Genomic DNA, 18,860 nt, shown 5'->3' with positions numbered 1-18,860 from the left:
GGTCAACTTTATTATCATCATTATGACTTTCTTTGCATGATGCTGGCAGGAATATCAAAATATCATCTAGCTATCTCTATTAGAACTTTCAGACGCCATCAGTGTGCTATAAAGTTTTAAGGTGTGGTTACCTTTTTAACTGCATGCATAACCAGCACTCAGTGTGACCTGCCCACAATCACTAACTTAGAATACATTTCTCAGCTACTTTTAAGCTGCAGACATGCAGTCAAATGTTGGAGCAGCAAGTATTCAAAATATACCACAATAGTCTTAAGAAGAACGCAAGAATAAAGACAGAAGAGAATTTTAAAATTATGCCCATTAACCAATACATAAAGATGCACCACAACAGAAAACAAGGTATACTAAAGCAGACAACAAAATTAGTTGACCAAATCTCATGAACATATACTTCTTCAGGAATCTATCTGGCTCATGATGTCTTTTCTCCTGGAAGCCTCTGTTGAGTGGAACTGTCCTGATGAGGGTTCTCTCATCACGTCATCTGTGCCTGTCTGCCTAGCATCACCCCAGCCTCATGAACAATGACTGTACTCTAGTGACTTACAAGTTCCCTGGCACGTAATCTATGTTCGCCTTCTGTATTATAGGATTTCCGGTGCTCAAATAATATCTACATAGGAACAAAGACTATTTGGGAAATAATTGAATAATTTCTGTTTTGCTCTCTCAACCTAACCTTCGAAAGAAAGAAGTCAACAGATGAGAGTTTAGGCAGTTCTCCTTACAGCTTCTTCTCTGTCACATTCCATATGGGACACTGGGGACATATTCAAAGGCAAAGGAAACAACGGAACAAGGCACAGAGCAGTCACCAACATTGACACAAGGTCTTTATGCTGTAACTCCCAAAATTCTGATGCCTCCCTGAGATAAGCAAATGTGAGAACTCTTCTCCCTCATCTGAAAATGAGCATTTCTCTGAGACAAGTTCTAGATGTTTGTCTCCAGTGTGGCTATATTAACATCATCTTATCTAAGAATGACAATGTCTACAATATCATAATGTTTCCTTCCTGACATGATGTCTTCAGCCTTAAGTGATGCTGCTGGTCACAAGTCACCTTACATCAGAGCAAAAATAGTTCTCTTGTCATTTGTGCACTGATCTGGAGTTAGTTACTTTGCAACATGTACTCTCCAGGACATAACGACCACATATCAATGATACACATGTATAACATTCTTCTTCAAAGACACCTAAAAGAGACGGTCCGACAGTGTCTTACTATTGCTTTAGTAAAACAGTTTGCTGTCCATTCGGGGATCAAATTGATCAAGAAGAGCCTTAACTATTACTGTTATTCATATAGAATCCATAGTTTAAGTGTAAAGGCCTAGCTTTATACCAAACAAACAAAAAACACCTTGTTTTTAAAATGAAATGGGTAGGTAAAAATTGTCCAGGGTTTCAGAGCGTAAGCCAATGGGACTCTGACACATGTGGCTTGGCCCCTTTGCAGTAAAGAACTCTAAGTCCCTGTCCCTGTCCCTGTGAGTTGCAAAGTATTCTCTATACTCTGGGTAAATGCTTATGAACTACAGAAACCATTCACAGGCCTCCTACCATGGCTTATAAACCTGACTTCTACCACTGCCCTTACCTGTACTTTGAAAGCACCTTCATCCAGTGTTGGAGGAGGGGGGAAGTGTCCAGGGCCAGGTGGAATAGTACCAGGATCCTCTAATGGTGGAGGTGGAGGTGGGAGAAAATCACCTACAGAAAGGAAATACACATGAGAAGTTAACAGGTCTGAGACTTTATAGTACTTTATAAAAGATACTTTTGCTGGAAATCTATTGTCATCGTTTTAGACTCACTTGTTCAAGTTATATAGAAAATGCCCCGTACTTAGATCATGTTGGATTAATTACTAGCCTTAGCTTTCATAGGATAAAAGACTAGATTTTATATTTCAAAGTTAATCTAGAGAGGTCAAGCACATAAAAAAAAAAAAAAAGGCAAAGGCTTTGTAGAATAAAGATTAGGGACACTGAATCTTATTACAATTGATAAATGGCATTAATAAAAATCCTAACCAAGCAAAAGAAGAAAAAATTTGTATACATGTAAGGCTAACAAGAAGTTCATTTCATGAGGACATATTTTTAGAAGTTAACATAAAACGAAGCTTACATTCAGGTAGGGAAAAGAGAAGCTATACTATCATCACCTTGAACATCTGCACAGCAAGCCCATTGCAGGCAGCAAGACAGGAGAATACTTGCACATAAGTCATGTTGAATAAAATCATCTACAACATAGCAAAAACCATGAGACTCCAAACAACACTGCAAGTAAGAAAAACTAACTGGGTCAGAAACAACTAAGCATGACGCACACCCAGGGAGGAGTCTAGCTTTCACTGAGCATATAAGCGGCCAGAGAAGGAGGAGGGGCCACTTGTACAGAAACCAGATGATCTACACATCTAAGTACAATACAGCCATCAAGAAGGCTCAGGCTACCGGCATATGTAACTACTGATGTGGGAAGCAAGCATCCAAAGCTGTATGGCCATATTACAAAATATTTTAAAAGGTTGAAAAATAAGTTTTACTAGGAAAAGAATAAACATTAGATTTCCTTTTTTGAAAACCATTTTAAAAAGCACTTCTGATCTTTAAAACGCAGTTTTGATGCTTTATTTAAAAGTATTCTTTACATGGAAATGGCTCACCCTTGCCTTCCAGCTTGTCACCAGCTAGCTAGCTACTGGAATCCAATTCCACAAGCAAATTATTAACTTTTGGATAATGTAACAATGTCACAACTTAGGTATCTGGGGAGAATAAAAGTCAAGGACTGGAAAGGGGTATCCTGTGAATGCTGGCAGCCTACTGGGCCCCCAAACACATGGGAGACATTGCCTTTAATTGCTACACTGGGAAGAATAGCTATGAGCTGTCAGATCTAACTCCTGCCACAACAGCCAAAGACAATGCCTCTAGAGCCATTCAGTTTTACCCGGCTATCTTCACGCCACCCCCAAATCATGACATAACCCTGCTCAAATGCTGGTCAAAGTTTGCAGTCCGTGAGCATCTCAGAGAGGTGTTGTAAAATTCAGACCACTGGCTGCTACTCCCATAGACACTCAATGTAGTCGTTCTGTGGAAGGACCAATGATTGTTCTTCTAAGAAGCCCAGGTAATTCCAGTGGCATTGGCTCCTGGACCATAGTTCAAGTTTTAGTGTGTTCTGCAAAGTCCCTTCTATTCCTGTGAGAACCCCAGGATTAGAAAGGTTCCACACTCCTGTCACATCGGGATTGCTTATGTCTCTAACTATCATCTGATGAACACTTCTGAAACATGCTTTATCCTTACCATTTTAGAGTAATAACTTGAAAAGCTCTCACATCTCCACTATGCCTGGTCTATACACTGGGACCTGTAAGAATTACATCAAGCCTATGCATGTCCAAATAACTCTCCTACAGATTTGACTGGATGACAATCCTGAGGATTGAACAAAATGAGTGGCATCAGTGTTTCTTTGAAGATAAGGGACTCCGCATGCAGCTATAATGGAGAAATTTTGGGGTGGCTACACACCTCATAGAAAGTATTCATGAACTCTTAAGGAAAATACACCACAACCAAGACCTCTTCTACCTTAAATCAGAATGGATGAAAAAAAAGAAAGTGCACAAGGTATTAAGTCATGAAGCCATGGCTAGGTTGATGTTCCTAACCTAAGTTTAGATTCTAGTGCTCTCTCTGGACCTGTCTTCTTCTCCCCTCTTTAATGCAGTATGGATTGGCACTCTGTAATTCACAAGATTCTATGTGGCATTTCCAATTATCAGACCAGCAGACATTATCAAAGCTGCCTGAGTTCTTGGTATCCCTATCATAAAAGATGAATAAAACGGCCCATAAAACACATATAAATAAACCAAAATGTCACAGAAATAATTTTAAAAAATAAAGGTACAACTCTGCTCTGAGGACCCTTCCAAGTACCTTCTCCTTTACCCTGTTTCACTATAAGAACTTAAACATAGAAGCACACAGGCTGCAGGTAACCCCAGAAGGATTAAAGAGAGAAAAAAAAAAAAAAAACCTGACTGCTTTAACAAAGAAATAATGTGAGAACAACTAAGAACCTCATTCTAAGCAAAAAGATGCAGGTTCTTAAGAACCTTTGAACTATTAGTCACTGACTACAACCAAGGTTTCAGTTCAGTAAGTTCAACCATCCAGGTCTGGTTGCTACATTCTACCCTGGGACTCACGCTACTATGGCAATGGAATGGGCACTGAAGGGGAGTTATTGGAGGGGATGCTCTGGGGGAGGGAGGAAGCACTAACTGTACAAACTGGAATGGAGAACATGGACAACTCTTTGTCGTCATCTGTACGCCATGATTCTGATGTACAGATGACCATCCAATAGACAAATATACTCAATGCTAGACCTGTGATAAACCTACAAAATGTGTGTTATCACAGACATAATGCCAATGAAGTCCTCGGAGAGCGAATATGGCAAGTGGCCTTTAACAAGCTGAACTCTGCAACTAGAGAGCTCACTTGGAGGAAAGTCTATGACAAAGTTTTCTGTCACTGTTGCAATCATCAATACTTCCCCTCTTGCTTCAAACTGGGAGAATGGGCTCCTTGTCTTTTGCTCTCCAAGACATCTTAAGTTTATGTTTCAAACATGTCCCCCATCCTTTAGGAGACAAAAGCACCTTTGAATGTCACATTGGCAGGGGCCTCACATGCATCTGAGACTGGAGGGAGAGAGTTCGTGGGCATCCTGTGAGAACATGAAATGAACCAGGTGAGGACCTATGTCATCACCAGATGCTTAGCTGACCAGTGCCTTGAAAACCATCAAAGTGCTGTGATGTTACAGAGCAAGAAAACAAACCTTTCTCAGCCAATGAATGGCCTTCTCAGTCTTTTCAACCTATGGACTCCTCTGTTCAAAACTAAAAACAGAAACATGCGGCTTCTCTAAGTAATGAAGCTTTCTCCATTCTACCCAGCTCCTGTCTTTTTTCTGACAAGGGTAGCTTGCCAGGCTCCTGGATCCAGATACTCTTATGTAAAGCACCAGATCTTTCAAGGTTCATGGAGTGAGGTGGCTCCTGAAATAGTGTTACATGGAGAGGGGACAGAATGCAAAATGTGAACAAGACCTCAGAATAGTCACAGACCCAAAGAAAGACTGTCACAGAGGCCTTAACAAGCAGTGCCAGGATTCCTGTTCTCTCTTACTCTTTTGAGAACTCTTGGGGGCGTGTTCACTCTCAAGGCAAATCATGGCCACTGCTGGTCGTCTGTCTTCCTGTCATGAAAATAGCACCAACCCCCCTCCTGATGAGCCAAGCTCCACCAAGAAGAAGGAGATCCACAACACTGACTAAAGTCCTTTTAGTTGCTATCTGGACAACCTTAAATTTGAGATCCTAGATATGCATGACAAGATATTAGAAAAATTAATCTTCTATCTTTCCATCTTCTACTTAACTAAATAAATTACTAATTGAGACTATACTTAAAACTCTACCAGACTATTATTTTTAAGAAATGACTAGGGTTAAAATAACTAATGAAAAAATACCTGAGGTGACAGAGACGTATTTGATCAAGGAGCCCATTCTCCCAGTTTGAAGCAAGAGGGGAAGTATTGATGATTGCAACAGTGACAGAAAACTTTGTCATAGACTTTCCTCCAAGTGAGCTCTCTAGTTGCAGAGTTCACGTCTCTTTCACATGTGTATCAAATACTCACATTAGATGTCATTATATGAGTTTCTACAAACACCGTTCATCAACTGGTAATATCATGTAAAAATAAGCAGGTAATGAGCCATGTGTGATCCTACTGGGCACATCCCTTGAAAAAAAATATGGCAAAGGGTATCAACTCCTAAACTGTATTCATAGGCTTTCATTAGGGATAACTACATTCAATAATTTATCCTTTAACCAAGTAACAACCAAAAAAAAACCTGCAACCAAGCCTAGGTTGAATCTTCAACATGATGCCACATAGAGAAAGCCATTAGCATGTTCCTCTGCAGAGCACAGCTTACAAAGAGACTTCAGTCGCTCACACACTGGGAAGCAGGAGAGCCACCACACTACTGGTGTCTTCTCTTTCTGTCATCTGTTATTTATCCGGTGCCCTCTGTGCACCAGGCATAACCAAGACTCTGCCATATGAAGGTACAAACGGATAAATGCACAAAACCAATGGAAATGTTGCCCCTTAGAACCTGCACTGGAGCAGGAAAAGAGGGATGATTAAGAAATAAACAGATAATATGAGCTAAATGTCAAGTAGCAGTAAATACGGAGGAGAAATGACAGAGGAAGGAAGGAGAATATCTAGGATGGTGGCAGGGTGCTGCAGCTTTAAAGGACAGGATTGAGAAATGCCTCACGAGGGTGGCATTTGGGCAAAAACTTAAATGGAGTAAGGGAGTGAGTCACGGAATATCTGGGGGCAGGATAGGAGGAACCAGTATATTAACAAGTGAAGGAAACAGAGGCCAGGCTCTGAAGAGTGCTTACAGCGTGGTGCTTTCTTCATGGCTAGACATTAATAGAGGTTACCCAGAGCTTACAACACAACAAATACTGCTTTCTCTTCAATCTGTGTTTATCTTTAATTCTATACAATAAACATGAATTGTAACTTTGCCATTTTTAAGAATCAGAAGGAAGATACTTTGAAATGAATCGTAGAATCTACTCAAACCCAGAGTTTAATTTTAATGCATCCCTATATTTACCCAAGCTAAAATATAATGTGCAGTCATCTTTCTAAATAACTTAGCTCAAAATGCTCTTTGCGATTCTCAGACTAAATGCAAGAAGACTTATTATCTTTGAAAAGGATGACGTCTCCCCACTTTTAAATTGGACAGTCTCTCTCTGTATTTAGCTAATACTGAATTTCTGGGACTACACTTCTTAACCTCACAGATAACCTCTCAGCACAGAGGTGGACACAGAGCTGATGGAGCAGATGGTGTATCTCTACAACATAGCCCTGTGCTGTAAAGAGTCATGCTCTCAGTAGAAAACACGGAACAGGATACACAGAGTGAAGGGGAACATGCTTCTGGAAAGTGTACTAGAGTCGCAGGAACTTTTGAATTTCCCAGGTGCTGCCTGTCTAACAAAAGCAGAGCAACGGTGATCCAAACAGCAACCACGTCCATAGACGTTAACTTTCAAATATGGGCAATGAAAGTAAGCAGGACAACAAGTGGAACTAGATATGGTAGTCTTCTACTAGTTACTGAGATGCCCTCAACCCCAACACTAAACTGTGAACATTCTCAGTGTGAAAAGCTGAAACAAAAATTTTAAAGTCATGATATGGACAAAGATCAACCCAACATCAAAAGACAAAAACAACAACAAAATCTTAATTTACAACTCAGAAAAGAAGCTGACAAGTGAATACTAGTGTGTTGAGTGACTCTCTCCAAACTATCCCATCCATTTGCAGATGCCCAGTAGTGACCATCCAAGGCAAAAGCTCCCTTCAAAGACAGCCATGGAGCCTGAGGGAGAGGAGGACCTCAACACAATGCATCAATGGGCAATAATGCGTTTGCCACCCTCATCAACAATGACAAAGTACAGGGAAACACAACTACACAAGTTCTGCTATCAGTTTTATTACCTGTCTATTGGTCTTCCCAGTTAGGAGATGGCTGTAGCCCTGCTTCCTGTTTTATGAATAATTTATCAAAAGCTTATTATTTACTGAGTATGTGCTCCCTATACTGCATATAAAATTGGCTATACATATAAATATATGTATATATATATTATGTATAATATAAGTATATATTAAATATGAAGTCAAATGAACTGTGAAAGAATATGTGTTTTTCTAAATTCAAATTTTGTCCTTTCTACTTATTAACGTAAGGTACAGCACAACTTCTACTGACCAGACGAGCATGAATGGTTCAGAGGGTTGGGGCCCTGGTGGACAAGCAGCAAAGGCTTTCAGTTTTTAAGGACCTGTTTGGTTTTATTTTGCTGCTGCTATTGTTCTTGTTGATTTACTTCTTTCTGATTGTTTATAACTTAAACTATTGAGAGTCTGTCTGCCAAGAATAATGGCAAGTCCTGAACCCTAAATTACTTTCTGGTCTGGGGGTATTTTAGGCTCCAGAAGGGTTGCAACCATTTGCATTTGGTCTGGATTTTTCTTCAATAATCAAAGATCTATGAATAGACTTTTACAAACATCCATGATCAATGGGTATCCAGAAAGTTTATTGATCTTCCAGGAATTTCTCAGAATAAAGTCTCATTCCATAAAGCAGGGCTGAACATGGAACAGGAGATGAAGGAATGGCGTGACAAAGAATCCAGGAACACCAGGGCTATGGATGTGGAAGCAATCTGACTGCACAATTTATTATTTACTATTATATTTGAAACTTTATTGTACAAAAGATAGTAAATAAAAGCCATCACACATCATAATTTACCAGACCTAAATAGCATACAGTTCAATGACATCCTGTGCAGTTAAAGCAGCCATTCAAATAAATAAAAAAATAAAAAAATAAAAAAATAAAAAAAAAGGACACTGCAAAGCTTGGTACTGGATTTTTTTTTTTAATTTTTTTATTGGATATTTTATTTATTTACAATACCGATGTCATCCCCTTTCCCCATTTCCCCTCCCTACAAGCCCCATCTCATCTTCCCTCCTCCTTTATGCTTTTATACCATTTTAATTACATGAATGTAATAAGATCAGTTCTAGGTTGGGGATCTAGCAATACAATAGATGCAAACAGTCAAGGAACAAGCAAGACAATAAATATAAATAGTCAAAGAAAAAGCAAGACATTAAACCCAATTATATGAACACTCCCATGATCACTTTTTCTAAGGGCTTATCAGGATGACCGAAGTATCTGAGCCTACTTACCTGTCCTAGTCCAAGGTCATTTTCATGTCTTAAACCTACTTCCTTGTTCTAGCCTAAAATTTAGATTCCTGTCTAAAATTACTTCTTTCTTCCAGACTAATATTTAGATTCCTGCCTGAAATTACTTCTTTTTTATAGCCTAAAATTTAGATTCCTACCTGAAATTCTTTGTTCTAGTCTAATGTCAGACTCCTACCTGAAGCCTACTTCCTTGTCCTTGGCCAATGTCATATTCCTGCCAAGCAGCCCATTTCCTTGTCCTTGGCCCATGTCAGATTCTTGCCAAGCAGCTCCAAAGGCTTTCTGCCTCTCCCTCTTTTTTATTGCATTAACAAGACTGAGACTGTCTTAAGTCATTCTGACAAGAATACCTTCCTTACCCGTCATGGAATATGCATTATCAAAAGCAATGCATTTCTGTCTTAAGTTGGTAAGGCTCTGTGCAGAAACTTGCCTGTCCTTGGCTTTGCCAGGCTGTTAATTTAATAACTCTTTCTGGGGGGTCCATTTTCAGGTTCAAGCCATAAACTTTGGCTTGGCACTGGATCTTATATCTTTACTATTTATTATAATTTTATACACTAATCACCATCAAAAGGAAAACTCTCTGGTGAACTTAGTAGTAGAGAAAACAGTCCTCTTTCTGCCCTCTTCATAAGTCCTGCTGTTTAACTGTTCTTGCAATCCTCCACTCTTCAGGTTCTTATTTCTTTTCTACTTGTCCCTTCATACCCACATGTACCCTTGTTTATATGTTGTGCTGGCTGTGGGTTTTGGGGTTAGTTTTTTTTGTTTTTTGTTTGTTTGTTTTTGTCAGCTTGACCTAAGCCAGAGTAATCTAGGAAGAGGGAATTTCAAGTGAAAAATAGAAATTGTGATCATAAAATTGGCCTATCGGCATGGCTGCAGAGCTATTTCTTGATTGATTTGTGATTAATTGGGGGAGCAGAACTGAGGCTACTGTGTGAAATGTTGTCTGGGGGAAGGTTGTCCTGGAGTACATGGGGTACATAAAAAGCACACTGAGGGAGCCAGAAGGAACAAAGCAGTAAAAAGCACCTCTGCCATAGGTCATCTCCAGGGTCCTTCCTTGCTTGAGGTTTTTCCCTGACTTCCTTCAGCGATAGACTTTGTATAGAGGTCTAAGGTGAAATCAATCCTTTCATTCCCAGGGTGCTTTGGATCATGATGTTATTTAGGAAAATAGAAACCTAACTAATAACACATTTACATATGTTACTGGTTTGGTTCTAAGAATAGGAATACATTAATGAAGAATAAACTGGAATCCCCCACACATTGTTATCTACCACATGCGATAAAAGTTAGTGCTCTGTAATACTTAAGACAGCACCTTTGCACTGAGGAGCCAAAAAAAAGTGTCCTGGGAGACGCTGAGGTGTATTTTCAGTTAAGCATCACTATTCACCATGAAAAATTGTCTGAGATTAGAAATAGGAAGAAACATTGAACAAAAGCCAATTTTCAACAGAATTGAGATCAAAAGATACATACTAAGATGGAACCTGATCAAGTATAAAATTTCTACATGTTATTAAGTTGTATTGGTTAATTACTTATGTTATGTAGGCCTACTCAGACCATACAAGTTGCAATATTTGGGTAAGCTAGGTTAAAAAAAAAAAGAGTCCTTAAGACTAGTTTTTCAAAGCTGCTGTAAAACCTGCAATTGTTCTACAATAAGAAGCTAAAGTTCACTTTTAAATTATAAAGAAAAATAAGTAATTGAATTAACCCAATCACATCAGGTTATAGATAGAGAATTTCATTCCAGTGCAGAATGTTTGGCTACAAGTAGTCAAATTATGTAGATCTGTGATGAGGGATTGAGATATCTGGAGAATTCTGAAGAACTGGCCCCTCTTAGAACTCCTGAAGGCTGAGAAACAGCATTCGGGGTCCCCTAAAGAAGGAATGAATATGGGTGGCATGGAGAGGCTGGGAAGCCATGCTCTATAACCATGGTCCAGAAATCCCACAAAGGTCCACTTCCCATGCTGGTGTTTCTTCCTCTGTATCAGGAAATGCAGACATAAATGGCTGCTTGCCTAGGAGACTTCTGCAATTTCTCCAGTCTTCATCTTTTATGCACTTGAAGTTCTTCTTGCTGAGAAATTCTCGTTACTATTTATATAAAATGATGCCAGCCATTACTCACTCTCCTTCAACCCTGCCATTTATTTCATCAAGCCTGAAGCTTAGCAAATGCATAAATGCTATAAAAATAATCAAATAGAGACACTCATTTCATTTCAAGGTGGTTGTTTTTTGGCATGCATTTACCCCCACAGGAATACTGGAGCTGACAGGTACTTGCTCTAAAAATTTACTTCACCACCTGCTAGCTGAAATATTGCTTTCATGGATTTATATTGTATTAAAAGGTCACTGGCTGTTTAAGCCTTAAACAGTTTTAATCATTCTAAAAGTCTCTTAACAGTAAGAAAAGGAAGCTCAGAACAAACAGCAGCAGGGACTCTAATTAAAAGGGCCAATTCATCTAATTTTATTTGGGGTTAATTATTCAGGATTCACTCTTTGATGTGTAAGGAATAGCAATTAGTAATTTTAGTGATTTGAGAATCATTGGAGGTGTAATCAGTTAAAATGAGTGAGTGTTTACAACACAAGGTGGTGAATTAGTCTCTCTCAGCTTGAGAACAGGAACATTAGGCTCTGGGAGATGAAGGCAAAGGATTTCCAACCATGGTAAGAACAGTTGCTTCAAAATCAAACTCAAGTCAACAACCATCCAGCACCGTTTCTCTGAGCCACACTAGGCTACAGAAGGTTCCTGAAACCGTCTTTAACCAGGTCATTTTTTGCCACTTTCCAAAACCACTTTCCTCTGATTGCCTCACTGCCACCATGGTAACCATAACTGGGTACCAGAAAAAGGAAACTCTACGTGAATACACCACTTACAGGCAACACTGACTCTGTTGTTATCATGGAGATCATTGATCCTGTTTCATGATTCTGATCATCAGAGCATCACCGACTGGATTTGCAGGCCAGTTCTCAACAAACCTGAGCTTAGCTATGCTAACCACAGACCTGCTGGCCTCATTCCATATCTTCTATCTTTCTGTTTACTTCATCTCCATTTCCTTCCATCAAACAGACTGAAAATGCCTATCTTCTGTGTTCCAGCCACCTGCTCTGAAGACAAGGAAGCCACATCAAATTACTCTCTCTTGAAAGCTTCCTTCACCATTCTTCACCTCTACTGCTACGAAAACATTATTCTTAATGCAGTTAACTCATCTTTAGACTAAAGACATGGTCCCTAAGTGGTTTCCATTCTTTCCAAGCTAGTACTTTCCAAAGCACTATCTACAATCTACAGAGGTGACAAAGGATTAAACTCCCATTGACACTCCACCCCTTAAGCACAGCCAAAGAATCCTTCAAAAGGAGGGCCAGGTGGGAGGACTGCACTCCCTGATTTCACAAGTTTGCACAAAACTAGGGTAATAAAAAAAAATGTGTTGCTGGCAAAGGGAATCCATATCCTCTAATGGACAGAACAGACAGTTCAGAAACAAGCCCTCACACTGGCAGCCAACAGATCCTGTGGTCATCAAGCTAGAGTTTAGAGGAATATTGAAAGCTTGTGACAAGCTTGTTTGGGGTTCCCCAAGATTTGACAGGTTCACATTATGGAAAGAATAAATTTTCTAGCTAAATGAACCTTTTTTAAGAACACAGAGAAAACTGACAGGGTTGGTGGGTTATAGGCCTACCATCCCAGATACACTGATCAGGTAGTATCTTTTAGATGCAGTTTCTCTAACCCAGGTTGTTGCGTGTTTATATGTACATGATAATCTTGTATGTGTATATAAATGTAAAAGAACCTAATCAGAGTAATTATCAGTTCCATTTCTTCTAACCTAAACTTTTCCTATGTGCTAATAATAACTCTTTGACCAAATTATCTTGAAATATATCAGAGCTCAGAAATCACTGTAGACTCTAAGGCGGCTCTGCTATAAAGAGGAAAAACTGTCTTCATCTTACCAACACTTTGATGACTCTTATCTTGTCAGCTTCTTGTCCTCAAAGGACACTTTCTATTCTCAAATGAGGCCATTCCACAGCATTTTTCAATGAGAGTACTTTATTTTAGTTGTGACAAAAGAGTAAGAGCATGTATGTGCATTATTGTATCTCTTTGCTAAGCATATCATCCAATCATATTGCTGCAAATGTTCCATTCTTATGTATCTATTCATGCACCATGCATTTCTCCCCATGCTTACAGTGACTTCATTGAGTCTGTATCTTAAAAGGTGTTAATACGCTATAATAAATATGTGAGTGCAGATATCTCCTTGATGTAACCCTTTCATTATCTTTGGTTATATATTCACTAATGAGATTCTCTGGGTCATTTTTTAGCTTGAGGAAACCACAAAACAGTCGTCCTCAGTATGAATATGCATTGCCAGCAACACACTGGAAACCTTGAGCTCTGCCACAAGCTCACCTCACCCATTACTGTTCCTCTGTCAAAGCCATTTTAACAGGTAGCTCATGGTTGCTATGACATGTATTTCTCTAGCGATGAGTGAAAATGAAATTATTCTGTACATTTCTTGACTATTTACTCATCTTCTTTTGAGAAATATTTAGTTAAATCATTTCCTAAGTTTTTAGTGATGAATTCATACCTTTCTTTTGAGGTATCAGGTATCCTAGATAGGAATCACTTCCCAGGTAACTAGCTGTAGTGTTTTCTCTTGTTCTTCTGGTTGTCTATCTAGCTCCTCACTTAAGCGACTGTTCTCTGTTGTGCTGCCTTTGATTCTGACATTATCTCTTCTTTTCGGTTTTACTTTTGGTGATTTTTGCCTTAGGGGTTTTATTAGGAAAATAAAACCGTTGCTTACACTAACTAATGTGTTGAATTGTTTTCCATATGATTTCTCTAGATGTTTCACAGTTTTAAAATTGCTTATTTAGGTCTTTGACCTAATTTTATTTGATTTTTTTATGAATATATAGTAAGAAGTACAGATTGAGTTTCCTGTATGCACACACATCAATTTTTTCCAGCACCATTTCCTGAAGACAATGTCTTTTCTCCATGGATGCTGTTCGTGATTCTGAGAAGCATCATTTGGCTATGCACTTGCAGAGCACCTGCTGGGGTACTTCTTCTATTGCATTGGTCTATATGTTAGACTTTCTGCTTGTAGCATGCTGTTGGGTCACCATAGCTTGGAAGTAAGTTCTGAAGACGGGCACTACTTTTTTGCTTGATTGTTTGCTGGTTTGTTATTAAGAATATTTTGGCTATTTTGGTTACATGGAAACTTTTTTAGGACTGGCATTTGTATTTTATGAGAATTGTACTTCATCTCAAGTGGCAATGAGGTAGGTGCCACAGTTATTTTGACAATATTCATTTTCCAATCTATAAACCTAGAATATTTCCATTTTTGTGAGTCCTTGTGAGTCTCTTTGATGAAAGTTTTATTATTTTCATTGTACAAATTATATATTTTCTTGTTTAAATGTTGCCATAGATGTTTTAAATTTTTGTAGAAATATTGAGTAGGATTGTTTCTTCTTTACCCAGTCACATGCCACTCTGATGATTTACACAACTGTGTCGTTTGTTTCCAGATGCCAAGGACCTGCTCATTCATTCCTTTCTATCAGGGTCATCTTATCTATCATATTTTTTTTTCATGTAGAAGCACAAGCCTTTCTCAAACACACACAGACCACCTGTAATCCTAAACAAATATCCTAGGCTCCCTGAGGCAAAGACTCTCACCTAACTTCCCACAACACACCTAGAGCATGTGACATGTGCACTGCATGAAAAACAGTGAACCATTTACCTCACCGCACTGTGGCATCTTTGATGGCACTTAGCATTCAAGCTTCACATTTCATTCCTGCAGCACCTCCTCCAATGGCTGATACAACTGAGATCAAGAAGAGCTGGAACATATGTGATGAGTGTGTAGATGCACTGGTTGTTTTGCAAATTAAGTCTCTGCCACCTAAGTCAGTCCTTAAAGAAACAACTTGGTGAAAATGCATGGACACTAGTCTCAAAATCAGTTGGAACACATGGGGGCAGACACACAAGACAGGAGGGAATGATGGAGCTTGACTCTATGAAAAGCCTTATCTGAGGATTCAGAACTTCCACAGAAGATGAGTCCTAGGCTTTTCCTGAGATTAAGTTTAAGCAGCCATGGTTTTCCCACATAAGACTGACCTGACCTACCTACCCCATTTGTAGTTTTCTAATGAGAATGCAACTCAAGGTTCTGTCCAAAGGGAGAAGAAAAAGGTGGAAACAGGAGAGAGAATGTAAAAACTAAGCACAAGACTCAATGGAAGGCAGTATGAGATAGCTCTACAAATGGGAGTTCCCTTAAGCTGTTCGGTATGTGGGAACTTAGACATAGCATAGCCACGGCCCTACAATAGTAGAGTAGGTCGCACACACAAAGCACGTACTAGCTACAGGCACTTGAGACATCATGGGATTCTCTGTCTACACTACTTTGCAAAGTGAGAACAACAGCACATGCTTTAGCTATTGCCTTGGGTTGTACCAACCAAAACACATAAATTTTAAGCTGTCTTTAAAACCTTGATATCCTATATAAATATACATTACTTTTTACTATGAGATGATTTTTTTAATGTAACTTAGTGATCAGACCTTTCTTCACAAGTATTTAGAAAGTCAAGTATAAAAGTATCATTAAGTATATAAGCACAACATAGCCCATAGTCTACTGTGGTTCTAAAGACTCAAGGGCAAAGGTAAAGGCACAGGAAAGAAAGCATGTGACTAGAGATGACCAGGGGAAGTCCTTACCACTGGTATGCTTGGTTCTCCTAAAAATGTCCACTGGAAAATTCTTCTAAAACAATTAAACCCTTCATTCCCAGGGCTCGTCTACGTATTACCAGGTAACCTATTCCCTTAATGACAATCTGTTCTTAAACAATTTGCAAGATGTAACAAGGAAATCTGACACACTTGTACAAGAGAGCACTTCCACCCTCAAAATCAAATAAATTGGCCAAATCAAAACAACAACCAGAATCTGGTGGTCAGACACAACACAGCCTCTTTTGCTTAACTGGCTCTTTCTCCCCCATGTTGCTCTCTAAACCACACTCCAACATCTGAACATGGCCAACCCCTGCTCTATAAACCACACTGCAACATCTGAACATGGCCAAGCCCTGTTCTATAAACCACACTCCAACATTTGAACACAGTCAAGCCCTGTAGGAAACCTCTTAGAAGTCCAAAATCTATTGGATTTTTATCATCGAAGAATCAAGATTTGACAAGTCCAATTAAAACTTCAATACTTAAATTCTCTGCAAAAAGTAAGTTTTGTCCTTAGGGAGCTAGCCACTGTTTGCATTTCATTTACTTCACCTTATTCCCTCAGAGGAGGTCCTGTGATGGAAGACAATACAAACAGCACAGTTTGATGATGTATTCTGGGCTGAAGTTCAAGCACCTTGCTAATTTAGCGGACTTGTTCGACCAGCACAAAGACATAATTTAGCTGAGTGAGGGATTCCTTCCTTCCCTTTACTTCATTTGGCCAGTGGCCTCGGAAGGTCTATCATTCTTTAGCACAGTGGATTTATTGCTCTTGTGTATTCTTCCAACAGTAGCTGCAGTCCTCAGAGTCTCAAGCTGAGTGAGCTCAGCCTTGGCATACAAGGATCTCCCTGTGTCCCATCCTTAAGAGCATTTGTTCCAGGTCCATTTGCCAAGGACATGGTAGCAGTTCCCTTCCTGGCACCTAAGTCTGCAAATTCTACAGGGATTCTTACAGAGAGACTCAACTTGAGTCTGATTTAAGTCCTACTAATACTTGTTCAGCTTAATGGACAAAAAACAACATTATAAACCTACTAAATAATCAGGTTAGAAGGAAATTAGAATAGAATAAGAAGGTTCAGCAGCCTAAGGTCCATAAACAATTTCTAAATGGACAAATGCCCACTTTCTACTTTTTACAAATAAAGCTTTATTGGAACACAGCCACAACCATTCAATTACTTGTTATATGTAACAACTTTCTCATTTCAATGTCAAAACTATGTAGAGAAAATGTCACCTCCCTAAAAGCCTATCTACAGTGACTGTTAGGACTTACAGAAAAGTTACTGACCTTGATCTTGCCCACCAACTCATTTTACACACAAGAAAAATTAGATTCAGTAAGGGTACACTTATTATCAAAAAGTTTAACATTTTTCCAAAGTAAGATACCTTATGTTGTATCATGCATTCTGCACACACACTGAAATAAACACTAGTTCTGCCTAGTAATTGTCAGGAGATTTTATGTTCCTTTCAGATGAAATTATGTTGAGATAACTGTTTTAAGACATAACGAAGCTTGAAATTTTCTTCTTCCAAAAAGGTGAAGCAAGCAAACAAATAATCTCAATGTGACATAGTCTTTCCATTGTTTCTATAAGCTTCACAGTTTAAAATATCATAGGTTTATGATCTTATTATTTCATAAACAAAAGTCCATTATGCATACCAGTGGACTAAAATCAAAGTATCTCTAGTGCTGCTCTCTGTTATGAAATGTCTGCAGAGAACCTACTGCCTCTCGGTGCTCTGCTTACAGAAGTGTCCCTCAATCATTGATATGTGGCTGCTTTCCTCCATCTTCAAAGCCAGCAAACACTCCTTGGATGTTCTCTCCTGGTGGATTACCCCCTAACACCTCTGCACTGCCCCTCCCTGACTTCTAAGGAAAATTACTGTGAATATTAGCCTCACCCATAGGCTGCTTAGCAAGCTGAACTCTGTTTAATTATAAAGACCCTTTGCCGTGTAACCAGTCTAGTCACAGGTTGCAGCAATCAGGAGGTGGTCTCCTCCAACCAGATATTCTGCATGTCGCAGTGAGCCATGAGAGAGGAGGCTGCAGGAAGCACAGGAAACTTGGAGGGACTAGCTCCTCGGTGCACTGTACACGCCTCCCAGCCATGACATGGAGGATCTGAAGTTAAAGAACTTCCTAAGTAAGACATCCTTCATATTTCAGGATATCTTTCCTAATTTAGATATTACTTCAACATTCTATTTTGTCTTCCATACACTGTTCTCCTTGTGATCCATAATCTTGCTACCAAATTTAGGGAAAATCCATGTTAGATGGTAAGCTGAGAAATGCATTTCAGGAAGCAAAATTAGATTTTCAGCTAAGCCAGTTCTTGACTCTACCTGTGGGTGGCTTTTCTTTACACATCAATTTAAAAAGAAAAGGCCTCCAAAGAAATCTGATGCTGCCCAGAATAGGATGGTCCACATCAGAATCAGGAACTAGAGATTACTTTGTGATTCTAAGCAGAAGATAACAAATAGAATGAGAGGCAGAACTATTCACAGCAGGTACATGAGATGATGAAACAAAAACTCTATAACTGTATTTACCTCTTCAAACAGGTTACAACTAATACTAGGAAATACAGAATGATAAGCCTGAACTACGGTGATGATAAAGTTGGAATATTAACTTTGCTTGGAAAGCCTATAAAGAAAAACATTCACAGAACCATTGGCAATAGCATATCAATACCTTGTGTCTGCATTTGCTAAGGGCCTGATGATTGACAGTGAAGGAGAACTAGAGAGTAGCTGGCTTGAAAAAGTGAAAAATATCAGTAACTGCACATGTTCAAGGTGGAGAAGGAGGAAGAATACTGTAATGGAGATTACAGCGCTGTAAGTGCAAGAAATCTGCTTAATAGCTTTTAAAGACCCTTTCAACACCAATGGTTTATGACTCCATGACTCAAAATGTGAGGGCCAATTAACAGCAAAGAGACAGACTGTTTTCAACCTGAGTGGTCAGAAAAT

At 39.1% G+C, this 18,860-nt stretch overlaps 1 protein-coding gene across 11 annotated transcripts in view; it reads right to left on the bottom strand.

Moving 5' to 3' along the window:
* The window catches only part of Lpp (LIM domain containing preferred translocation partner in lipoma), a 597,622-nt gene that overhangs the window by 328,169 nt on the left and 250,593 nt on the right, over positions 1-18,860 (bottom strand). For 9 of the 11 annotated variants that reach the window (XM_034515315.2, XM_076942742.1, XM_076942739.1 and 6 more), the window contains one exon: positions 1,629-1,741. In XM_034515315.2, coding sequence (XP_034371206.1) covers positions 1,629-1,741 — 113 coding nt within the window. Of the gene's footprint in view, positions 1-1,628; positions 1,742-2,198; positions 2,303-18,860 lie in introns of those variants that run through there. The other 2 variants (XM_076942746.1, XM_076942747.1) reach the window with 1 other exon arrangement.

The sequence above is a fragment of the Arvicanthis niloticus genome, chromosome 12, assembly GCF_011762505.2.
Source record: "Arvicanthis niloticus isolate mArvNil1 chromosome 12, mArvNil1.pat.X, whole genome shotgun sequence".
Lineage (NCBI taxonomy): Eukaryota > Metazoa > Chordata > Mammalia > Rodentia > Muridae > Arvicanthis > Arvicanthis niloticus.
The sequence above is the reverse complement of the archived record's forward strand: the minus strand, read 5'-3'. Positions and strand labels throughout refer to the sequence as shown.